Source organism: Pseudophryne corroboree, chromosome 4 (assembly GCF_028390025.1).
Source record: "Pseudophryne corroboree isolate aPseCor3 chromosome 4, aPseCor3.hap2, whole genome shotgun sequence".
Taxonomy (NCBI): domain Eukaryota; kingdom Metazoa; phylum Chordata; class Amphibia; order Anura; family Myobatrachidae; genus Pseudophryne; species Pseudophryne corroboree.
Genome location: NC_086447.1, coordinates 810,493,391 through 810,519,718, shown reverse-complemented (window position 1 = coordinate 810,519,718; position 26,328 = coordinate 810,493,391). Strand labels below are relative to the sequence as shown.

Below are 26,328 nucleotides of genomic sequence, written 5' to 3'. Positions count from 1 at the left end.
TCTCCGTAGCTCCACCATGGCACCTCGCTCAACAACCAGACTTACTGTCTCAGGGCCCTTGTCTGCATCCGGATCTTCAACATCTGAATTTGACGAGTTGGCTATTGAACGGTCGGTCTTGAGAGCTAGGGGGTTCTCTTCTAAGGTTGTCAATACTATGATCTCTGCTAGGAAACCATCCACAACGCGGATTTACTATTGCGTGTGGCGCATCTATTTTAAGTGGTGCGCTAATCGCCACCTGGGCCCTCTCCAATATCGCCTCTCCCGACTCTTAGCTTTCCTACAGTCGGGGATAGACACTGGACTTCGCCTAGCTTCTCTCAATGTACAGGTTTCAACTCGGTCCGTTTTGTTCCTGAGATGGGTGGCTCGATGTTCTGCTGTTCACATTTCTGCAAGGGGTTCTTCATATTCAACCACCTTATGCACCTCCAGTTAACCCATGGGATTTGTCCTTGGTCCTTTGGACTCTCCAGAAAGCTCCATTTGAGCCTCTAGAAAAGGTTGATCTTCACTGGCTTACCTGGAAGACGGTGTTTTTGCTTGCCATATCCTCGGCACGCAGAGTTTCGGATTTGGGAGCTCTGTCTCATCTGCCTTTTTTTGATTTTCCATCCAGATTGGGCTGTACTGCGTGCACGCCTTGATTACCTCCCTAAGATTGTCTCTAGTTTTCATATCAATCAGGAAATAGTGGTACATGCCTATTCTCCTTCGGATTTTTCAGATGACAAATCCGCCATGGCCACACTGGATGTGGTCAGGGCTTTGCGTATTTATGTGCAACGCACTAGTGCCTTTCAGAAAACAGATTCCGTTTGTCCTTTATGATGAACATAAACGGGGCTGGACAGCCTCCAAGCAGACCATTGCTAGATGGTTGAGAGTTACAGTCCAGCAGGGTTACCTGTTGTCTGGGAAGCCACTTCCGGCATCGGTTACGGCCCATTCCACTAGATCAGTTGGCACTTCCTGGGTGGCTCGCTGTGGGGCTTCGGCAGAGCAATGACTTGGTCTTCAGCTCATACCTTTCTTCAGTGCTATAGGTTCGATACCTTCGCCTCGGCTGATGCAGCCTTTGGGCGTCAGGTCCTTATTGCAGCTCGGGAGGGTTCCCGCCCGTAACGGGACAGCTTTGGGACGTCCTACTGTCCACAGTGTCAGACCATTGGCTGACAGAAAAAAAAGGATTTTTGTCTTACCTGTTAAATCCTTTTTTCTGAAGCATGGTTGACACTGGGCGCCCACCCTTCCGCTCCTCGCGACATTGTTTCCAGACATGTTCCCCTATTTATATATCAGGGTTGTATGGGTGCGGGTTCTTTTATTCTTCCTTCCTTTCCTGTTCCTGGCTTGTATAGTAAATAAACTGACTGGCCTGAGGCAGGCTGGGTATAGGGGAGGAGGGGCTTCCCAGGCTGTACTCCACAAGTTTAACTCCTTGGTGCCCTGACTGAACGCCTGGCTATACCCACTGTCCCCAGTGTCAACCATGGCTTCAGAAAAAAGTATTTAACACGCAAGACAAAAATCGCCTTTTCTCTAACGTCCTAAGTGGATGCTGGGGACTCCGTAAGGACCATGGGGAATAGCGGCTCCGCAGGAGACTGGGCACATCTAAAGAAAGCTTTAGGACTATCTGGTGTGCACTGGCTCCTCCCCCTATGACCCTCCTCCAAGCCTCAGTTAGATCTCTGTGCCCGAACGAGAAGGGTGCACACTAGGGGTTCTCCTGAGCTTCTTAGTGAAAGTTTTAGTTTAGGTTTTTTATTTTCAGTGAGACCTGCTGGCAACAGGCTCACTGCATCGAGGGACTAAGGGGAGAAGAAGCGAACTCACCTGCGTGCAGAGTGGATTGGGCTTCTTAGGCTACTGGACATTAGCTCCAGAGGGACGATCACAGGCCCAGCCATGGATGGGTCCCAGAGCCGCGCCGCCGGCCCCCTTACAGAGCCAGAAGACAGAAGAGGTCCGGAAAATCGGCGGCAGAAGACATCCTGTCTTCACCAAGGTAGCGCACAGCACTGCAGCTGTGCGCCATTGCTCCTCAGCACACTTCACACTTCGGTCACTGAGGGTGCAGGGCGCTAGGGGGGGGCGCCCTGAGCAGCAATAAAAACACCTTGGCTGGCGAAAATACATCACATATAGCCCCCAGGGCTATATGGATGAATTTTAACCCCTGACAGAATCCATAAAAAAGCAGGAGAAAAGTCAGCGAAAAAGGGGCGGAGCCTATCTCCTCAGCACACTGGCGCCATTTTCCCTCACAGCTCAGTTGGAGGGAAGCTCCCCTGGCTCTCCCCTGCAGTCACTACACTACAGAAAGGGTTAAAAAAGAGAGGGGGGCACTAATTAGGCGCAGTATTAACAATACAGCAGCTATAAAGGGAAAAACACTTATATAAGGTTATCCCTGTATATATATAGCGCTTTGGTGTGTGCTGGCAAACTCTCCCTCTGTCTCCCCAAAGGGCTAGTGGGGTCCTGTCCTCTATCAGAGCATTCCCTGTGTGTGTGCTGTGTGTCGGTACGTTTGTGTCGACATGTATGAGGAGAAAAATGATGTGGAGACGGAGCAGATTGCCTGTAATAGTGATGTCACCCCCTAGGGGGTCGACACCTGAGTGGATGAACTGTTGGAAGGAATTACGTGACAGTGTCAGCTCTGTATAAAAGACAGTGGTTGACATGAGACAGCCGGCTACTCAGCTTGTGCCTGTCCAGACGTCTCATAGGCCGTCAGGGGCTCTAAAGCGCCCGTTACCTCAGATGGCAGATATAGACGCCGACACGGATACTGACTCCAGTGTCGACGGTGAAGAGACAAATGTGACTTCCAGTAGGGCCACACGTTACATGATTGAGGCAATGAAAAATGTTTTACACATTTCTGATAATACGAGTACCACCAAAAAGGGGTATTATGTTCGGTGAGGAAAAACTACCTGTAGTTTTCCTGAATCTGAGAAATTAAATGAGGTGTGTGATGATGCGTGGTTTTCCCCCGATAACAAGAGGTTAGGGTGCGTTGGGAAACACCCCCTAGGGTGGATAAAGCGCTCACACGCTTGTAAGGGCTCTACCCTCCCCTGAGATGGCCGCCCTTAAGGATCCTGCTGATAGAAAGCAGGAGGGTATCCTAAAAGGTATTTACACACATACTGGTGTTATACTGCGACCAGCAATCGCCTCAGCCTGGATGTGCAGTGCTGGCGTGGTCGGATTCCCTGACTGAAAATATTGATACCCTAGATAGGGACAGTATATTTTTGCCTATAGAGCATTTAAAAGATGCATTTCTATATATGCGTGATGCACAGCGGAATATTTGCCGACTGGCATCAAGTCTAAGTGCGTTGTCCATTTCTACCAGTAGAGGGTTATGGACACGTCAGTGGTCAGGTGATGCGTATTCCAAACGGCATTTGGAAGTATTGCCTTAATGAGGGGAGGAGTTATTTGGGGTCGGTCTTTCAGACCTGGTGGCCACGGCAACAGCTGGGAAATCCACGTTTGTACCCCAGGTCGCCTCTCAACATGAGAAGACGCCGTATTATCAGGCGCAGTCTTTTCGTGGACAAGCGGGCAAAATGTTCCTCATTTCTGCCCCGTGACAGAGGGAGAGGAAAAAGGCTGCAGAAATCAGCCAGTTCCCAGGAACAGAAACCCTCTCCCGCCTCTGCCAAGCCCTCAGTATGACGCTGGGGCTTTACAAGCAGAATCAGGCACGGTGGGGGGCCCGTCTCAATGAATTTCAGCGCGCAGTGGGCTCACTCGCAAGTAGACCCCTGGATCCTTCAGGTGATATCTCAGGGGTACAAATTAGAATTCGAGACGTCTCCCCCTCGCCGTTTTCCTAAAGTCGGCTTTACCGATGTCTCCTTCTGACAGGGAGACAGTTTTGGAAGCCATTCACAAGCTGTATTCCCAGCAGGTGATAATCAAGGTACCCCTCCTGCAACAGGGAACGGGGTATTATTCCACACTGTTGTGGTACCGAAGCCGGACGGCTCGGTGAGACCGATTCTAAATCTAAAATCTTTGAACACTTACATACAGAGGTTCAAATTCAAGATTGAGTCACTCAGAGCAGTGATTGCGAACCTGGAAGAAGGGGACTACATGATGTCTCGGGACATCAAGGATGCTTACCTTCATGTCAAAATTTACCCTTCTCACCAAGGGTACCTCAGGTTTATGGTACAGAACTGTCACTATCAGTTCAGACGCTGCCGTATGGATGGTCCACGGCACCCCGGGTCTTTACCAAGGTAATGGCCGAAATGATGATATTCCTTCGAAGGAAGGGAATTTTAGTTATCCCTTACTTGGACGATTCCCTGATAAGGGTAAGATCCAGGGAACAGTTGGAGGTCGGTGTAGCACTATCTCAGGTAGTGTTGCGGCAGCACGATTGGATTCTCAATATTCCAAAATCGCAGCTGGTTCCGACGACTTGTCTTCTGTTCCTAGGGATGATCCTGGACACAGTCCAGAAAAAGGTGTTTCTCCCGGAGGGGAAAGACAGGGAGTTATCCGAGCTAGTCAGGAACCTCCTAAAACCGAGCCAAGTCTCAGTGCATCAATGCACAAGGGTTCTGGGTAAAATGGTGGCTTCCTACGAAGCAATCCCATTCGGCAGATTCCACGCAAGAACTTTCCAGTGGGACCTGCTGGACAAATGGTCCGGGTCGCATCTTCAGATGCATCAGCGGATAACCCTGTCACCAAGGACAAGGGTGTCCCTCCTGTGGTGGTTGCAGAGTGCTCATCTTCTAGAGGGCCGCAGATTCGGCATTCAGGACTGGGTCCTGGTGACCACGGATGCCAGCCTGCGAGGCTGGGGAGCAGTCACACAGGGAAGGAATATCCAGGGCTTATGGTCAAGCCTGGAGACATAACTTCACATAAATATCCTGAAGCTAAGGGCCATTTACAATGCTCTAAGCTTAGCAAGACCTCTGCTTCAAGGTCAGCCGGTGTTGATCCAGTCGGACAACATCACGGCAGTCACCCACGTAAACAGACAGGGTGGCACAAGAAGCAGGAGGGCAATGGCAGAAGCTGCAAGGATTCTTCGCTGGGCGGAAAATCATGTGATAGCACTGTCAGCAGTATTCATTCCGGGAGTGGACAACTGGGAAGCAGACTTCCTCAGCACGACCTCCACCCGGGAGAGTGGGGACTTCACCCAGAAGTCTTCCACATGATTATAAACCGTTGGGAAAAACTCGACAGGTATTGCGCCAGGTCAAGGGACCCTCAGGCAATAGCTGTAGACGCTCTGGTAACACCGTGGGTGTACCAGTCAGTGTATGTGTTCCCTCCTCTGCCTCTCATACCCAAGGTACTGAGATTGATAAGATGGAGAGGAGTAAGCACTATATTCGTGGCTCCGGATTGGCCAAGAAGGACTTGGTAACCGGAACTTCAAGAGATGCTCACGGAGGATCCTTGGCCTCTACCTCTAAGAAGGGACCTGCTCCAACAAGGACCCTGTCTGTTCCAAGACTTACCGCGGCTGCGTTTGACGGCATGGCGGTTGAACGCCGGATCCTGAAGGAAAAAAGGCATTCCGGATGAAGTCATCCCTATCGTGATCAAAGCCAGGAAGGATGTAACCGCAAAACATTATCACCGCATTTGGCGAAAATATGTTGCGTGGTGCGAGGCCAGTAAGGCCAGACGGAGGAAATTCAACTGGGTCGATTCCTACATTTCCTGCAAACAGGAGTGTCTATGGGCCTGAAATTGGGGTCCATTAAGGTTCAAATTTCGGCCCTGTCAATTTTCTTCCAAAAAGAACTAGCTTCAGTCCCTGAAGTTCAGACGTTTGTAAAAGGGGTACTGCATATACAGCCTCCTTTTGTGCCTCCAGTGGCACTTTGGGATCTCAATGTAGTTTTTTGGGTTCCAAAAGTCACATTGGTTTGAACCACTTAAATCTGTGGAGTTAAAATATCTCACATGGAAAGTGGTCATGCTGTTGGCCCTGGCCTGGGCCAGGCGCGTGTCAGAATTGGCAGCTTTATCCTGTAAAAGCCCTTATCTGATTTTCCATTCGGACAGGGCGGAATTGAGGACTCGTCCTCAGTTTCTCCCTAAGGTGGTTTCAGCGTTTCACCTGAACCAACCTATTGTGGTGCCTGCGGCTACTAGGGACTTGGAGGACTCCAAGTTGCTAGACGTTGTCAGGGCCCTGAAAATATATGTTTCCAGGACGGCTGGAGTCAGAAAATCTGACTCGCTGTTTATCCTGTATGCACCCAACAAGCTGGGTGCTCCTGCTTCTAAGCAGACTATTGCTCGTTGGATTTGTAGTACAATTCAGCTTGCACATTCTGTGGCAGGCCTGCCACAGCCAAAAATCTGTAAATGCCCACTCCACAAGGAAGGTGGGCTCATCTTGGGCGGCTGCCCGAGGGGTCTCGGCTTTACAACTTTGCCGAGCAGCTACTTGGTCAGGAGCAAATACGTTTGTAAAATTCTACAAAATTGATACCCTGGCTGAGGAGGACCTGGAGTTCTCTCAATTGGTGCTGCAGAGTCATCCACACTCTCCCGCCTGTTTGGGAGCTTTGGTATAATCCCCATGGTCCTTACGGAGTCCCCAGCATCCACTTAGGACGTTAGAGAAAATAAGAATTTACTTACCGATAATTCTATTTCTCGTAGTCCGTAGTGGATGCTGGGCGCCCATCCCAAGTGCGGATTGTCTGCAATACTGGTACATAGTTATTGTTACCAAAAAATCGGGTTATTGCTGTAGTGAGCCATCTTTTCTAGAGGCTCCTCTGTTATCATGCTGTTAACTGGGTTCAGATCACAAGTTGTACAGTGTGATTGGTGTGGCTGGTATGAGTCTTACCCGGGATTCAAAATCCTTCCTTATTGTGTACGCTCGTCCGGGCACAGTATCCTAACTGAGGCTTGGAGGAGGGTCATAGGGGGAGGAGCCAGTGCACACCAGATAGTCCTAAAGCTTTCTTTAGATGTGCCCAGTCTCCTGCGGAGCCGCTATTCCCCATGGTCCTTACGGAGTCCCCAGCATCCACTACGGACTATGAGAAATAGAATTATCGGTAAGTAAATTCTTATTTTTCTTGACACCACCACGCGATTGTTGACAGGCAGAGGCGTTCGTAATTTCTGCGGGTCACCCGTTCAGTGAAACCTGTGTGTTTTCACCTGCGGCAGCTCAGTTTTCGGGGATTTGGTTTTGCCTGCCTGAGGATTCCGACAATGAGATTGCTGACAAGGTAGTTATTTCATTGCTTTCCTAAACCTGCATGGTGTGGCGGCTAGGGCTACAACCCACTTCCCCATAAAGTGCTTAATCCTAACCACCCCCCACGGGTTCTAATCTAACAGCCACCCCCAATACTTACCCTTGGGATGTCGCTGGTCAGTGTTATGGCATTGGGATTCCGAGTGGTGTTGGGATTCAAGAGTCGGTCACATGACTACCGGGATGTTAACCGCATCCCTGTACAGTATGCATAATACAGTGGGCTGTATCAGTAATAATTTATAGTGCAAAAGAAAGTCAAAACACTGATGTTAAAATCCTCGGTTTTAACTGATGCATTGTGTTCCACCAACCAGCCCTAATTTGTGGAGCATGATGGGGAGAAAATGCTTAAGGGTTTTCTATTGTACATAAATATGCATTGATCAGTGGAGAAGGTGGTAAAAAGATTAAAAAAAATAAATATAAAAGAGGAGCCCACATAAAAAAAAAAGTGTTAATGGCTATTTAATAACTAAATACATTTGTAAAACATTTCACCTTAACTTCATTCTTTTCATACCATAAATTGCAGTTTCTTAAAACATTTAGATCTGAATAATAAGACTAAAAATGCTCTTTAAATTTCTTAATGGTAATGAAGTTGCCATAGGTTGGTTTAGAACAGTGGTTCACAAATTTGGTACTCAAGGAACCCTAAGGGCTAAAACACACTACACGGTTGTTGCCGGCCGGGAAAAAGCCGGACGGCTTTTTCCCGTGCCGGCATTGTAGTTAAGTGTGAGGGGTAGGGTCCCTTCACACTGCACGGCCCCGGCCCGGCTCTCACCACTGGAAGGTCCAGCGGCCGGGCGGCCGCCCTTGGAGCCAGTGAACCGTGTGTGTGAAGGGGAGCTTTCACACACAACGGTTTCTTCTGCAGCCGTGTCTGATGCTGCGCATGCGCACAGCATCACTCACGGCTCAAAGCCGTCCTGTGTGACAGACACTGCCGGTTTCTCCCGGATGGCAAAAAGCCGGACAAACTTTGTCCGGCTTTTTGCCATCCGGGAAAAACCGGAGTGTGTGTTACAGCTATAACAGTTCACGTTTTCCAGGTCTCACAGAATCACAAGTGAAATAATTAGCTTCATCTTTCTTTTAAAATGTGTCATGACAAATGAATGCACCGGCTAGATAACTTGGAAAACAAACTGTTGTGCGTGCATGAGGGTCTATGTACAGTGCATCCAGAAAGTATTCACAGCGCTTCATTTTTTTTCTCCTACATTTTGTCATGTTACAGCCTTATTCCAAATTGGAATAAATTAATTTTCCCCAAAAAAATTCTACACCCAATACCCCATAATGACAATGCAAATTTTTTTTTTTTTTAAAGATTTTTGCTAATTTATAAAAAAAAAAAAAAAAAAATCACATGTACATAAGTATTCGGCCTTTGCCCTGAAGCTCAAAATTGAGCTCAGGTGCATCCTGTTTTCACTGATCCTTGAGATGTTCCTACAGCTTAATTGAAGTCCACCTGTGGTAAATTCAGTTGATTGGACATGATTTGGAAAGGCACACACCTGTTTATATAAGGTCCCACACTTGACAGTGCATGTCTGAGCACAAACCAAGCATGAAGTTAAAGGAATTGTCTGTAGACCTCCAAGACAGGATTGTCTCGAGGCACAAAGCTGGGGAAGGGTACAAAAAAATAGCTGCTGCTTTGAAAGTCGCAGTGGCCTCCATCATCCGTAAACAGAAGAAGTTCGGAACCACCAGGACTCTTCCTAGAGATGGCCGGCCGTCTAAACTGAGCAATCGGGGGAGAAGGGCCCTAGTCAGGGAGGTGACCAAGAACCCGATGGTCCCTCTGTTTGAGCTACAGCATTCCTCTGTAGAGAGAGGTGAACCTTTCAAAAGGACAACCATCTCTGCAGCAATCCACTAATCAGGTCTGTATGGTAGAGTGGCCAGACGGAAGCCACTCCTTAGTAAATAGCACATGGCAGCCTGCCTGGAGTTTGCCAAAAAGTACCCGAGGGAATCTCAGACCATGAGAAACAAAATTCTCTGGTCTGATGAGACAAAGATTGAACTCTTTAGCGTGAATGCCAGTCATGTTTGGAGGAAACCAGGCACTGCTCATCACCAGGCCAATACTATCCCTACAATCGAAGCATGGTGGTGGCAGCATCATGCTGTGGCAGTGTTTTTCAGCGGCAGGAACTGGGAGACTAATCAGGATAGAGGGAAAGATAAATGTGGCAATGTACAGGGACATCCTGAATGAAAACCTGCTCCAGAGTGCTTATGACCTCAGACTAGGGCGACAGTTCATCTTTCAGCAGGAAAACGACCATAAGCACACAGCCAAGATGGCTTCAGGACAACTCTGTGAATGTCCTCGAGTGGCACAGACAGACTTGAATCTGATTGAACATTGAGTAGGGTCGCCCTAAAAACTGAAAATGGCTGTGCACAAACTCTTCCCATCCAACCTGGAGCTTGAGGTGCTGCAAAGAGGAAAAGGCGAAACTGCCCAAAGATAGGTGTGCCAAGCTTGTGGCATCATATTCAAAAGACTTGAGGATGTAATTGCTACCAAAAGGTGCAACAACAGAGTACTGAGCAAAGGCTGTGAATACTTATGTACATGTGATTTCTTATTTTTGATAAATTTTCACAAATTTCAAAAAACTTCACGTTGTCATTATGGGGTATTGTGTGTAGAATTTTGAGGGGGAAAAAAATAATTTATTCAGTTTTAGAATACGGCTGTAACATAACAAAATGTGGAAAAAGTTAAAGAGCTGTGAATACTTTCCAGATGCACTGTACTAAGCCTTGGAAAGAGAAAGTGGACAGTTAAAAGTACCAGCCAATCAGCATCAAACTGCCATGTTACAGGCTGTGTTTGCAAAATGAGTTAGGAGTTGGTTGGTTGGTGCTTTATCTCCATCCACTTTCTCTCTCTCTCTCTAAGGCTTAGTACATAGACACCAAAGTTTAGGAACCACTGGTTTAGACTGTAGAGGAGTACGTTTTACTTTACTTCAAAACTCAATGTTAAATGATTAACCATATAAAATTGCATGACAAAATATAGCTAGAAAATAGGATTTTGGTACTTACCAGGTAAATCCTTTTCTTTGAATCCATAGGGGGCACTGGAGTACTCTTGGGTTATGGACTGGGCGTAGCCGGAAATGGCACATATTTAAATATTTAAATTAGTAACTGGCCATCCCCTCCATAATCCCATAGAGCCTTCAGTATTTTTACTGGGCTGAACAGGAGTGATAGAGAGGATGAACCATAGAGAATTACATATAACATTATATGAACCTATAACATTATAATATAATGGTCAACCCTAAAGTTGACACATAACGGAACTGATAACAATCAGTTGATACCATAACATCGAATGCATTGGTGATAAAGTGTTACCATAAGATCCACAGACCTTACCACAAGACAGGTAAACTGCTCTGGGTGGGCGTCCAGTGCCCCCTATGGATTCAAAGAAAAGGATTTACCTGGTAAGTACCAAAATCCTATTTTCTTTTTCATCCACTAGGGGTCACTGGAGTACTCTTGGGACGTACCAAAGTTTTCCCCTTGGGCGGGAGAGCAGTTTGGCACCTGTAACACTAGACGGCCAAAGCTAAATGCTGATGCCGCAAACGTAGCCAACCTGTAAAAGCGCACGAACATGCGCACTGATGGTCATGCACTGATGACCATGTAGCAGCTCGTCTACGCTGTTTCGTAGAAACTCCACGACCTGCTGCTCCTGACGTTCCCAAAGAACGTATGGAATGGTCTGACACTGATGTAGGCGGTTGAAGCCCGCTTATGATGTTCACTAGAACGTTTGGAATCGTCTGACCCTGATGTAGGCGTTGGTCTGACACTGATGTAGGCGGTTGAAGCCCGCTTATGACGTTCACTAGAACGTTTGGAATGGTCTGACCCTGATGTAGGCGTTGTAGCCTATTATGAAGCTAAGCCTGACGTATGACATAAGGACTGCTTGGTAGCTTGTAAAGCCATCTTCACTACATTATAGAGAACAATGTGTCTGTTCTACGTACAATTGTTTGGGTTACATAAACGCGTAGTGCGCGTACCACATTCAAAGTAACTTAAGTTCTCGAACATATTGATAACCGAGGAACTACATTAATTAGTTGATGCGTGACATTATACGATCTTTGACTGGAACATGGAATTTGTGCGAAGTTCCGCCCTATGACCATAAAACACCAGATTTGGGGCCTTGACATGCAAACCACCCTATGTTAAAACACGCCTTGCTGAGAGGCTAAGAGAAAAGTGTTTACCAATTGATAAACGTAACATCCACTTGTTGTAAGAATTCAACAAATGAAGACTGTAAATAAAAAACCTAAAACCAGATCACGTCCCTTGGCGCTGTAGGTGGTAAAACCAGATCACGTCCCATGGCGCTGTAGGTGGTATAAATGGAGGTCGTCTGAGGACACCGTGCAGGAAAGTGTGTACAATCGGCAAAGGAGCCAAACACCTTTGCAGGTAAATTGACATGCAGAGACCTGCACCTTGAGTGTAGAATATAATCCTTCACCAAACCCAGTCTGTAAAAATATTAAAAGACGGGATAACTTGAACATGATGTTGGCAACTTCTGAGCGTCACACCAACCTATAGAGGCACGCTAAACCTTGTGATAATGAGCTGCCGTACTGGCTTCCCAGCCCCTAACATGGTTTGTATACCAGTGGAATGCCATCCGTTCTTGAGAGCGCTTTGAACAGCCACCCCGTCAAACGCTGCCGCGCTAAATCGGGGTAAAAGAACTGACCCTAGTGGGACAGGTCCGGACGTGGCGAGAGCGGTGAAGGATCAGTTGCAAGTAGTTCGGAGATCCAAGAATCATGGCCTCCGAGTCCAATGTGGCGCCACTAGTACGACTGTCATGGCGTCTTGTATGATCCATTTTAGTACCTGAGGAAGCAGCGTAACCGTTGTAACAGATTCACAACGCTGTACAGCCACGCGACCGTGAGAGCATCTACAGCTGCTGCCTTCGGAGCCCTTGTACTGGACACCTACTGGGATGTTTTTTATTTTATTTTTTTTATTTGTTTTTGCGAAATGCCAATAGATACCCCTGTGGGTAACTCCACCGCTGGACCAACATCTGGAACACTTAAGAATTCAATGCTCAGTGTCCTGGAATAAGCTGCCGTCCACTCCCAGAATGAACATGGAGCAACTTGCCGCATGGTCATGCGACTTCGATTCCGTCCTTGATCGGTGATGTATGCGATCGCCGTTGTGTTGTCTGACCGCACTTGGACAGTCTGAGAACGGAGCATGTGGCCCGCTTGCCGCAGCGCGTTTGACCGAAATCTCCGTGATTTGTGAAGTTAATCATTTGGGACCCCAGGTCCCCAACCTCTGAGACTCGCGTTCATATTTAGAATTATCCAATTCCAGACGCCGAACATTGTCCCTGCGGTAAAATTATGTACTTGGAGCCACTAGAGTAGTGAAACTCTGGCCCTTAGAGACAACCGTACTATTTGATGAACTTGTAGGAGCGTGCAAGAACTTCCAGGTGAAAATGACCTGAGTGACTCCTTGCGAAGTAGAGTGCGTCAAAAGACGTCACTCTCCTTACCAATAGGCAAAAGGCCAAACGGATCAAGACTGTCCGTGGCTTGCGTACGAACTGTACGTGATGACAAACAGTTTGTGTGGTATGTTCAGGCAGGTAAATCCGTGCAATCACGGAATTATCCCTATGCATGAGTCCGTTGTTACGGTATGAGGCTTGATATCTCTAGGTTAACAATCTAACCGTGTTGAACGACACCCTTGTACGTTAGTAAGGGCCGTTGCATGACGAAGTTTTGAGACGGAGCTTTAATGAGCAGATCTGCAAAACACAACTGTTATCACTTCCAGGGATGAGCTATCACGATAGCCATTACTTGTGACAACCCTAGGCGCCATACGAAGCCAAAACGGTAGCGCTTGAAAGCGAGAATGGTTTTTACTGCCAACTTATGTAGGCCTGATGCGTCTAAGTACCTATTCTTGTTGAAATCCAGAATCACTGTGATTTTCAACCTGTAGTCACCAACTGCAGGTATTCATGAATGTGTAGTATAAGCGACGCCCTGATTGACCTGAAGGGTCAGTATCGGACTGACAGATTCAGCCAGCTTTGGAACTACCCCAAACTGGAATAATGTTGTTGACTGCAGTCAAAGTGCTCAATCTACTAGAGCTTGTATGGCGGTGTGCAGAACCGCATCTTATGACCCAGGCAGACCCGTCTTGCAAATTGCAATGGTGGAAAACAAGCAACCTTTGTCTGGTAAACTGCGAACCCAAAAATTGCGGATGCCCACAACTGACGATCGGCGATGGCCTGGAAACTCATTCTAGCCCTGGCTTTTCAGTGGCTTAGCTGTAAACGCCACTGACCCTGGTTAAAGATGCGTGGAAGTAAGTGGCAGCACTTTAACCGTATATTGACGACAATCAGACAGGTAGAGGTTATCGAAAACCACGTTCACTACCACCTGACCCGCCTGTGGCTGTTTCTGTAGCACGGGCCCGAAAGGACCGAGATGTAACGACTATATCCTGAATCTATTTATTCAGGAATTTGTCCAAGACAGGACGAAACATGTGGGCAGCGTAAGGTAATGTTTCTATTCTCGTTTAGAAACGGACACCGTCCTGTTAAGCACGTAGCGAAAAAGCACGTCGTGCCGCACTAGTGAAACTGAAAAGCGAGAACTAAACTGGCCGACGTCCACAGAAACTGTACCTAGATAATATATTGAGCAGATTCACAAGTGTGATCAGCGAGAAGCGTAAGGTGTGCTTCTTGTAGGGCAAACGTGAACTGTATTGCCATGCAACCACTGCCGTGTTAAGCCGAAACCGGGCCCAAACCAGGTTAAACACCCCTACTGCTGTATACTGTAGGACACACTGCGACGGGTATTGAAACCGTCAATTATAAAACAATAATAACAATTGTTCACAGTCAGTATATACGCCAGCCTCCCCCAACGAAGAACGGCAATAGTGCGTATGTGCAGTCTTATTTGTCCGACGGACTCTGCAGCGAAGCTGCTATGTCTTAGACTTACTCCTTATGTACACGGACAAGCAAGTACAGAAGGATAGACTAGTACCGTGACTTAGTACCACGTAAATAAAGTGTGTATAAATCTACATTACAGCACACGTGTTCATCTTGTGCTTGTACAAAACCAAGAAAATAAAATTCCTAACACCCCGGCTCCTCTAGAGGCCGAGTGTTGTAGGGCAGCAACTTCCTGGGAAGAACCAGGAAGTAATGTTAAAATGGTGTCCGGCCATGTGCTTGCTTATTGCAAGATTGCTGATATACATTAATACATGCATATGTATATACACAGACACACCTATCTGTATACCATCAGTGTGTAAACACACAAACACATATACACACATACATACACATATATATATATATATATACATACAAACAGTTATATTGTATATGTAACAGAGACTTCTGATATTGGCCACAGGCTTAAAATCCTGATGATTTTGCTGCCTAAACGCAGCTTAGTTATTGGGGCCTCCCTGCGGGCTTCCTCCCCCCCTCTCTCTCCTGCAGAAGAGTATTATATGCAAGTGCAGCCTTTATTCTGGCTGCCGACTTCCCCCACACTGCTCCCCCCCCCCGTTGTTCAGCAGACGGGAGACGGGGAGTACAAGTTTCACCGCAGCCGCGTGAAGGACAGTACCTCGGAGATTGGTGAGCGGCTGCCAGAGCGGGCCGCGGCAGCAGCTGTCCGCGGTCAGGTCGGCCGCTCAGCCTACGAGAGCCGTACCGGGGTAGGGAGGAGAACGGATCCGGAGAGAGGCGAGCGTTCCGGCGGTAGTTGCTCGCTAGCTACCCCTGCAAGCGACGCCGGGTGACCCAGGAAGCGTCGCGCAGCCTGCGCAGTGCCGGGGTTCGCTCGCTGGCTCCCTGTGAAAAATTAGCAAGGGAGTTTACAAATGGCAGGCAGCAGGGGATTTACAGTTACAGTATATAAATACACACAGTCCCCACATAATGGGCGGCAGCGTGAGCTGACCGCCCGCAATAGACAGAAAAAGTAAGTAAGTGAGCGGCGGCAGTGAGAGCTGCCTACCGCTCAGTACCTGCACCACCTGCGGAGGCCATGACGGGACTTTTCTGTAAGCGCCGTCCTGCGTCCTTGTGCAGCCCGTGGCTGCAATCAGCTGCGCTGATTTTAGTCAATGGCGGGGCCCTTTGTATGAGCGCCGGCAGACCATCTGCTGCTAATGCAGCACCAATGATCCCTAACCCGAACTTCTCTGATAAGTTGGGAAGGGATCAGGTAGAAACCAAAAATAATCTTGCTTGAAATAATCTTGCTTGAAGAATCGCAGGACATTCAGTCCTCAGTACCTTCTGCTAGAGGCACAGAAAAATACTGAAGGCTCTATGGGATTTTGGAGGGGATGGCCAGTTACTAATTTAAATATTTAAATATGTGCCATTTCCGGCTACGCCCAGTCCATAACCCAAGAGTACTCCAGTGACCCCTAGTGGATGAAAAAGAAACATTGCATATTGTTTGCAAGCCCACCATACCCAAAACAGGTACTCTTCTCCATTTAGTCTTCGCATCCCACTGTGTTTTTGGAGAAGTGAAGGGTGGATCAGACTTGTAAAGAGCTCCAGACACGTATACTTTTTAGATTGCATACAGATGTGTCTTCCTACATCCTTGCATCAGTCAAGTTAAACAGCCCTTCTACTCAGGCCAGGTCATAAGCGCAATGATGAGCTCTGGGCGTCTTTTTGTGCATTGCGATTAAAATAATATGCGGCATGCCTATATTCTGTGTACAACTGCGGCTGTATCTGTATACGAATTAGAAACCAATGTAACTTATTTCATATGCAGCAGCACACAGAATATAGACATGCTGCATATAATTAATCAGCAGAGTCTGCTTGTGCGAATAAGATGCATTTTCGGCAAATAAAAAAAAAAAAAAAAGACACCCGATGTTATCAGAGCTGCCGGCTCACTCACGCCAGGCATCTTATGGTGTATGCCGTATTGAGGCTAGATGCACGAGGACACAGCTGTATACTAAACATTCCATGTGGAATTTGGGAGTCTTTGCTGTACCATTTGGACCGAAATAAAAGGTTATAATAGAATTATATGGCACTAGCAAATATACCAGTTTTCATGTTTTTATTATATGACAGCTTGTATACATAGATGGAACAATACAAGGAACAATCGATAAGGTTTTACAAGCACATTCAGTTTTTAGGGAGTGCCTACTCAAAGTCTTACAGTCTAAAGATCGTGAGACGGACGGACAGATATGGTAGACAACATTGGTTGCTCATGAGAGGATTTAGACAGCTCCTGTAGGTTACAACATGGCAATCAATGCAACAATTTATTTTCCATAAATTGCTTGTTGCACAGACCATTTACAGATAAAGTAAAAAAAAAAAAAAAAGCTGGCTTTCTAAAAATGGCCACTCATGCAATCTGCGCTGCTGGTAATAAACCGTCCAGCCACAATGCCAGAAAATTGTGGTTTTACGATACAATTTACATATCAAGCAAAAAAAAGGTGCCTTTAAAACTTGCAGACAATGACATCTGAAAATGTAAAAACATAACTAGTTATTGTACAGATGTCATTTCTAACAGCTACACATTCAGTATTTTATACATTGTTCCCCATTACCTGTAACAAGAATTCATTACAGTTATAATACACTTATTGATTTTTGGGGGTTAATATCACACATGTTTGACTGTTCAGTTCTTACATTCCATAATTTATATACTAAAGAAATATTTATGTACTGTAATAACTAAGTGACCAAAATGCTTTACCAGTTCATTTTTTGTTTCAGATGATGCAACTTGAAGGAGGGATGTGACAATCAATATAAAAGACTTGTTCTGGTTTGGAATGGTTTATTATTATAAATAATTTAAGGTAAAGTGCACTCAGTTAAACAAGCATTTCTCACCACCGTACCTTCGCTAGGTACATAGGAAGATATGATCCATCCAGCTACCTGCTCCATTTGAGGAGCGTTGCGTGACTCGTCATCATTACTAACGTGAGAAGGCCAAAAAGTATTTATTTCTTAATGCAGTAGTTTCACAAAAGTGTCCCCGGGGCTTGACAAACTGTGTTTTGGTTAAACTCTTCAGGCCACAGGTATATATTATACTGATGGGGAGCGTAATGCATCAACACAGTTCGGAATAGGAGTGCTAGATCCTTGTGGCGAGTACACCTAGCGTTTAAAATGAACACTGGTATAGCCATAATTGCTACATGGTGGGTTTTCTTGTCCATATTTCAGTTTGAGTAGTCTTAATTCTCCATAAAGGATCATCATTCCCTATTCGACATGTGACGTTCACTGCATTCAGCAGAGATAACTCTGTATTCTATAATGCACTGTTGATGAGGTCTGAACACATTAAGTCGCGCTATAATTCCTATTATGACATGTTAACAAATTGCAGCAGCAAGTTTATTAATTTACAAACTACCTTATGATTTTTATATTCGTTTGTATCTGTATTTCAATGGTTTATTTTTATGTCAACTATTAAAAGTAATATACTTTAATATCTAGTGTACTGAGTACTTATGGGCGGGCTTAGAAAGTAACCATGAATAAAGAGGCGTGTTCAGGTTTGAGAGGTCAGATAACTCCATATTCTCTATGCGGCAATGTCTGGCTGCGCCCACAGTGGCTTCTCATGTAAAATGGAGACACTGATGTCCTGTGACTTGGAATCCTCTTTAAATTACACAATTTTCCTTTTAATAAAGTGAACACTGGGCTCATTGATATGCCAAACAAAGCGCCCAAAACAAGCCATGAGCAAGTGTGTAAAATAAAGCACAAAAAGAAACACACACACACCCTTAGTTATCAATAAGAAAATGGCTAAATCAGTGATTTGCACACCACTTTCACTTGATCATAGTCACCCATCACGCAATGAATGAGTCACATGACCCGTGTTGATTCCTACACCCCAGTGAGTTAAGGGACATTGCAGTTAATAGAGGCATGGTTATATATAGAAGAATAGAGTTCCAAAGCAGTCTATGTCACGACCAAGTCTGACTACACATTCAGTGTTAACAAGTTTTATTTTCATTAAAGACAAACACACGGGTTTCCAATTTTCAACCTGTATAGGTAGCATAAGTTAGCAGATTTATACGCCATCCACAGAAATTTGCTATATACATTAGATAGGACCGATTAACCAATCTTCCAAACCACTGTTAAATACAAGTTGTGTATTTTCTATGTGATACAGTGGTTTGTTTTTCTTCTTCATCTGCACGCTTACTATTTTATATAAGGGATTTATACACTAACATTTGCCATTTCAAGCTTGGGACTGAACAGCTGGCATTAGGTGTTGGGTATGAAGTTAATGAATAAAGTGGAACAACGATTAAAGTGTACTTGTCCCCTAGCCATGGGGGCTGCCATTGTGTGGGTTGCATTCACATGAATAAGAGTTAAGACCACAATAACATGGCCGCCTCCACTGGTGTACACACACACAAAGGGTGCACTTTAAATAGTGGTGGGGGAGGAAGAAAAAAAACCTAAACTGAAACAGCATAGATAAACTTCATGGCAAAAGGACATCACCGTCACACTTGCACTGCTGTACACTTCTGCAGAATCTAAATAAAACCAATGATATAGCTAAGGAACCTGTACATTTGAATTATTAAAATAGGGAAAACACTGCACATTCACTAATTTCTCCCTCGTACAATTCTCTAATTAATCTACTTGCCTTGTATGACTGTATACACAATTGAAACAATATAGTGGTTGCAATTGATTGGGTTAGTTAAGCACTTGTTAGTTTTGTATACGAGATACCCATATGTAAACTTCAATTACATGCAGGGCAGTGTTGGCCGAAAATACTAAATACCTTCATTTTTCCCCATTACTAGACAAATTAAGACAATACTTATCACCATACAGTTTGATATTACTTCCAATGAGTACAATATTTATTAAACATTTCTTCAGTTGTTTGTTACATATTGTGCAACAAGTCACAATGTTCTGCAGCCACAAATTATATGCAGGGTATTTAGATAGGTCTCTGTTGTCAGAGGGGCTCTTCTGGAGCTCTTGGCAACTAAGGGGGCCGGCCATAGTGTAATCTTTCCATTTAGAACTCTACAAGAAAAGAACTAGCAAATCAGATCTTACATAGAACATCTCACTAAACTTTATTGATGCATGGAAACCGACAGACACTGTTGTGCTGTTTGATACAAAATAGCTAAACTTCATCTTCAGAAAACTAAACCCATCTCCTAAACATGCCAAATGAAAGAGCAAAATAAATGGGTGAGGGGGTGAATAGAGCTCTTAAACAACCACAGGGGGACAGTCTGGTATTAGTAAAGCAACAAGGGTTACACACATTGAGAAACCAGCACATTGTGAGGGACAAAAAAAAAAAAAAGGTTTAAAACAATTCTGAAAATGAAGTTAGCGGTCTTGAGTCAAGGGCATAAAAAAAAAGTCAGTATTGAGCGTTTACAATCGCTGACCTTTGGGGAGACAGTAAGATTCTGCTGTAGTGCGGCTACATACAGTACAATTCAGGCAATTTGTTTTGTCACTTAGGTTCAGATTGAGATTTCACTGCTGTGAGGAGGGCATGGGGCGGTTTAGGAGGGAGGGCAGGCCGTTTTAGCAGCAACCTCCGCTGGACTGCTTGACTGGAGTGCTCTGGATTTTGACGTTGGACTTCTCTGCACCACCTGCTGTAGCTCCAGGACCCATTCGCTTTTTGATCTCGGCAGCCATTGTCATGAAGGCCTGCTCTACATTTGTCGCATTCTTCGCGCTCGTTTCCAAGAATGGAATTCCCAGAGAGTCTGCAAATTCCTGGGAAAGACAGACAGCGGACACAAGTTATTGCAAGCGAAACAAGGTAAAAGTCCGGCAATGTAGTCACCTTACGAGAGGGCGCTATGAGATTTTTCATACAAGCAGAGGCATGTTCCCCCCAACATTAAGGAGGGAATTCAATCAGCCATGGTAATTTACCTCAGGCTGATTGATCACCCAAGGCTATTCAATAAGCCACGAAAGGCACCGTGTTAATGCAAATTGGTCCATGAACGTATGGATTCTATGTTAACATGTTAATTGAACTAGAGTTAAAGGGTCTCGGGTGAAAAAGTGACTGGAATTGAGTAGACCCTGATGTTAAAGCCCCTTGTTAAATTAACAGGGTTTATAGAGTTTAGCCCTAAAAGGGTTTTGTTTTTCTGTTTGTTTTTCTATCAATAAAAAAAATTCTGTTCACCAAGAATCTCAATAATAGTATATCTGTGTATGTCCTACCACAGTGCCCACAATTTGTTAATATAGGAGGGTCAAGGAACTGGAAAGAACAGAGAATCAGCACAAATGCAATTCAGTAGAAGGTGAGAAAGAGGTGCAAAGTTCCGGCAAACTAAGGTCATTCCGTATTTACATTCGTGCCCCACATAATTCTGTGACAACGATATTACGATAAATCTGATCTTTTCCTAATGGAGAGATTTCCACATGTGGAGACGTCCTCGTTATGCATACTGCACCATGAATGATATGCTGGAGGCTTTTTATTACCTTACTGAGTTATGAAGGGATGTAGGCAGGATACCAGTGGTCGGGATCCCAGCGGTCAGAATACTGATGCTGGGATAACGACCGCCAGAATGCTGGCAGCGCCACAGTTATTCCCACGTCTGGGTGTCCACAACAATCATGGAGTGGGAATAGAACCTGTGGTGAGCCACTGAGCCTGCAAGGGGCTTTGTTGTGCTCGACCCCTGCTGGTATTCTGGTGGTCGGGATCCCGGGGTCGGTATTCTGAACGCCGGATCCCGTACCCAACCCGTTATGAAGGTTTAACAACCAGAACTGGATCACCTCTGTTTGTTTATTTTGGCTTTACTACATTCTCCATCCCGCCCTGTCTGTATGCTACAAGTGTATATTCACAAGCTCGACAATCAGAAGTAGTGTGCAGCTCATTTGCTTATCCCCCTATAATTCAGGCTTCTGCCTCTAGAGTTGCACATTCAGTGCGAATGGGATCCAAAACCATTTTCTAGCACTTCTCTCCCATGATATAAATGAGAGTAATGATAGAAGCAGTTCTAAGATTTAGTAGAATGCAGAGAGAGTACAAAGTAGTAATCACACTCACCTTTGCTGTTGTGTAGTCCACTACCTTCTTTGTAGTTAGGTCACATTTGTTCCCTACCAACAACTTGTTAACATTTTCACTGGCATAACGATCTATCTCCTGAAGCCATTGCTTTACATTGTTGAAGGATTCCTGAGAAAGAAGAAACCAGGTTTAAAAATCATATCCATTTCCTATTACACCTGCTCTGTAAACACTAGACGAATGGCCTGCAGCACATTCGTGTAAGGCAGGTCTATGAAACGGGAAGCAGTTCGTTTCCTGGCTGTCAGGATACAGACGCTGGAATCCTGACAGCCAAGGGAATCCCGGAACTCAGAATCCTGACTGGGACCCGGAATCCCCCCCCCCCCCCCCCCTAGGGGGAATAAATTAATTAGTATGCCACCATGCCCGAAGCGTGGGATCACTCCTGTCGGGATTCCAGCGTCAGTCTTATGACCACTGGGATCCCATACTGAATCCTGTGAAACAACCTGGCTTGCTATTGGAAACCAGTATTTAAAAAAAATTACCAATAGTAATAGAATTTCTCTGACGTCCTAGTGGATGCTGGGACTCAGTCAGGACCATGGGGAATAGCGGCTCCGCAGGAGACAGGGCACAACATTTAAAAGTTTGACCACTAGGTGGTGTGTACTGGCTCCTCCCCCTATGACCCTCCTCCAAGCCTCAGTTAGGTTTTTGTGCCCGTCCGAGCAGGGTGCAATCTAGGTGGCTCTCCTAAAGAGCTGCTTAGAAAAAGTTTGTTAGGTTTTTTATTTTCAGTGAGTCCTGCTGGCAACAGGCTCACTGCAACGAGGGACTTAGGGGAGAAGAAGTGAACTCACCTGCGTGCAGGATGGATTTGCTTCTTAGGCTACTGGACACTAGCTCCAGAGGGACGATCACAGGTACAGCCTGGATGGGTCACCGGAGCCGCGCCGCCGACCCCCTTGCAGATGCCGAATAGAGAAGAGGTCCAGAAACCGGCGGCAGAAGACGTCTCAGTCTTCATGAGGTAGCGCACAGCACTGCAGCTGTGCGCCATTGCTCTCCGCACACTTCACACCAGCGGTCACTGAGGGTGCAGGGCGCTGGGGGGGGCGCCCTGGGCAGCAATGTAATATACCTATTCTGGCTAAAATATATCACATATAGCCCCTGGGGCTATATGGATGTATTTAACCCCTGCCAGGTTCCAAAAAAACCGGGAGAAGAAGCCTGCCGAAAAGGGGGCGGGGCCTATTCTCCTCAGCGCCATTTTCCTGCCCAGCTCCGCTGCGAGGAAGGCTCCCAGGACTCTCCCCTGCACTGCACTACAGAAACAGGGTAAAAACAGAGAGGGGGGGCACTTATTGGCGATATTTATAATATTTGAGCTGCTATAAAGGGAACACACTTATTAAGGTTGTCCCTATATATATTTATAGCGCTTGGGTGTGTGCTGGCAAACTCTCCCTCTGTCTCCCCAAAGGGCTAGTGGGGTCCTGTCTTCTATCAGAGCATTCCCTGTGTGTCTGCTGTGTGTCGGTACGTGTGTGTCGACATGTATGAGGACGATGTTGGCGTGGAGGCGGAGCAATTGCCTGTAATGGTGATGTCACCCCCTAGGGAGTCGACACCAGAATGGATGGCTTTGTTTATGGAATTACGGGATAGTGTCAGCACGCTACAAAAGTCGGTTGACGACATGAGACAGCCGGCAAACCAGTTAGTACCTGTCCAGGCGTCTCAGACACCGTCAGGGGCTGTAAAACGCCCTTTACCTCAGTCGGTCGACACAGACCCAGACACTGACACTGAATCCAGTGTCGACGGTGAAGAAACAAACGTATTTTCCAGTAGGGCCACACGTTATATGATCACGGCAATGAAGGAGGCTTTGCATATCTCTGATACTGCAAGTACCACAAAAAGGGGTATTATGTGGGGTGTGAAAAAACTACCGATAGTTTTTCCTGAATCAGAGGAACTGAATGAAGTGTGTGATGAAGCGTGGGTTACCCCAGATAGAAAACTGCTAATTTCAAAGAAGTTATTGGCATTATACCCTTTCCCGCCAGAGGTTAGGGCGCGCTGGGAAACACCTCCTAGGGTGGATAAGGCGCTCACACGCTTATCAAAGCAAGTGGCGTTACAGTCTCCTGATACGGCCGCCCTCAAGGATCCAGCCGATAGGAAGCTGGAGAATACATTAAAAAGTATATACACACATACGGGTGTTATACTGAGACCAGCAATCGCCTCAGCCTGGATGTGCAGTGCTGGCGTGGCTTGGTCGGAGTCACTGTCTGAAAATATTGATACCCTGGATAGGGACAGTATTTTACTGACTATAGAGCAGTTAAAGGATGCATTTCTTTATATGCGAGATGCACAGAGATATTTGCACTCTGGCATCAAGAGTAAGTGCGATGTCCATATCTGCCAGAAGAAGTTTATGGACGCGCCAGTGGTCAGGTGATGCGGATTCCAAACGACATATGGAAGTATTGCCGTATAAGGGGGAGGAATTATTTGGGGTCGGTCTATCGGATCTGGTGGCCACGGCAACGGCTGGAAAATCCACCTTTTTACCCCAGGTCACCTCCCAGCAGAAAAAGCCGCAGGCTTTTCAGCCGCAGTCCTTTCGTTCCTATAAGAACAGGTGGACCCCTGGATCCTGCAGGTAGTATCTCAGGGTTACAGGTTGGAATTCGAGAAGTCCCCTCCTCGCCGTTTCCTAATGTCTGCTTTGCCAACGTCTCCCTCCGACAGGGCGACGGTATTGGAGGCCATTCACAAGCTGTATTCTCAGCAGGTGATAGTCAAGGTACCCCTCCTACAACAGGGACAGGGGTATTACTCCACGCTATTTGTGGTACCGAAGCCGGACGGCTCGGTAAGACCGATTCTAAATCTAAAATCTCTGAACCTGTACATACAAAAATTCAAGTTCAAGATGGAGTCACTCAGAGCAGTGATAGCGAATCTGGAAGAAGGGGATTTTATGGTGTCCTTGGACATCAAGGATGCTTACCTTCATGTTCCAATTTGTCCTTCACACCAAGGGTACCTCAGGTTCGTGGTCCAAAACTGTCATTATCAGTTTCAGACGCTGCCGTTTGGATTGTCCACGGCACCCCGGGTCTTTACCAAGGTAATGGCCGAAATGATGATCCTTCTTCGAAGAGAAGGCGTCTTAATTATCCCTTACTTGGACGATCTCCTGATAAGGGCAAGATCCAGAGAACAGCTGGAGGTCGGAGTAGCACTAACCCAAGTAGTGCTCCAACAACACGGGTGGATTCTGAATTTTCCAAAATCCCAACTGATCCCGACGACACGTCTGTTGTTCCTAGGGATGATTCTGGACACTGTTCAGAAAAAGGTATTTCTTCCGGAGGAGAAAGCCAGGGAGTTATCCGATCTAGTCAGGAACCTCCTAAAACCAGGAAAAGTATCTGTGCATCAATGCACAAGAGTCCTGGGAAAGATGGTGGCTTCTTACGAAGCGATTCCATTCGGCAGATTCCATGCACGAACTTTTCAGTGGGATCTGCTGGACAAATGGTCCGGATCGCATCTGCAGATGCATCAGCGGATAAAATTGTCCACAAGGACAAGAGTGTCTCTGCTATGGTGGTTGCAGAGTGCTAATCTGTTAGAGGGCCGCAGATTCGGCATACAGAACTGGGTCCTAGTGACCACGGATGCCAGCCTGAGAGGCTGGGGAGCGGTCACACAGGGAAGAAACTTCCAGGGCGTGTGGTCAAGCCTGGAGACGTCTCTTCACATAAATATACTGGAGCTAAGAGCAATCTACAATGCTCTAAGCCTGGCAAAACCTCTGCTTCAGGGTCAGCCGGTGTTGATTCAGTCGGACAACATCACGGCAGTCGCCCACGTAAACAGACAGGGCGGCACAAGAAGCAGGAGGGCAATGGCAGAAGCTGCAAGGATTCTCCGCTGGGCAGAAAATCATGTGTTAGCACTGTCAGCTGTGTTCATCCCGGGAGTGGACAACTGGGAAGCAGACTTCCTCAGCAGACAAGATCTGCACCCGGGAGAGTGGGGACTTCATCCAGAAGTCTTCCACATGATTGTGGTCCATTGGGAAAGACCAATGGTGGACATGATGGCGTCCCGCCTCAACAAAAAACTGGACAGGTATTGCGCCAGGTCAAGAGACCCTCAGGCAATAGCTGTAGACGCTCTGGTAACACCATGGGTGTACCAGTCAGTGTATGTGTTTCCTCCTCTGCCTCTCATACCAAAAGTACTGAGAATTATACGGCAAAGGGGAGTAAGAACGATACTCGTGGCTCCGGATTGGCCAAGAAGAACTTGGTACCCGGAACTTCAGGAGATGCTCACGGAAGATCCGTGGCCTCTACCTCTAAGACGGGACCTGCTTCAGCAGGGACCGTGTCTATTCCAAGACTTACCGCGGCTGCGTTTGACGGCATGGTGGTTGAACGCCGAATCCTAAGGGAAAAAGGCATTCCGGAAGAGGTCATCCCTACCCTGGTAAAAGCCAGGAAGGAGGTGACTGCACAACATCATCACCGCATTTGGAGACAATATGTTGCGTGGTGTGAGGCCAGGAAGGCCCCGACGGAGGAATTTCAACTGGGTCGATTCCTACATTTCCTGCAAACAGGATTGTCTATGGGCCTCAAATTAGGGTCCATTAAGGTTCAAATTTCGGCCCTGTCGATTTTCTTCCAGAAAGAATTGGCTTCAGTTCCTGAAGTCCAGACTTTTGTAAAAGGAGTACTACATATACAGCCC

The 26,328-nt window shown here is 46.3% G+C and overlaps 2 protein-coding genes across 5 annotated transcripts in view; one reads left to right on the top strand and one right to left on the bottom strand.

Annotated features, from left to right (window-relative positions):
- CEP68 (centrosomal protein 68) overlaps positions 1-17,938 on the top strand; it is a 93,588-nt gene extending 75,650 nt beyond the window's left edge. For all 4 annotated transcript variants that reach the window (XM_063918422.1, XM_063918421.1, XM_063918424.1 and 1 more), the window contains exon 6: positions 17,205-17,938. The gene's annotated coding sequence lies outside the window, so the exon portion shown is untranslated. The remainder of the gene's footprint in view (positions 1-17,204) is intronic.
- A 515-nt stretch (positions 17,939-18,453) lies between these two features.
- Positions 18,454-26,328, bottom strand: part of RAB1A (RAB1A, member RAS oncogene family) — a 97,486-nt gene continuing 89,611 nt past the window's right edge. Inside the window, exons 5-6 of the mRNA XM_063918425.1 lie at positions 21,574-21,705; positions 18,454-20,258 (exon numbers count right to left, since the gene is read on the bottom strand). Coding sequence (XP_063774495.1) covers positions 20,061-20,258; positions 21,574-21,705 — 330 coding nt within the window. The 3' untranslated portion in view covers positions 18,454-20,060. The remainder of the gene's footprint in view (positions 20,259-21,573; positions 21,706-26,328) is intronic.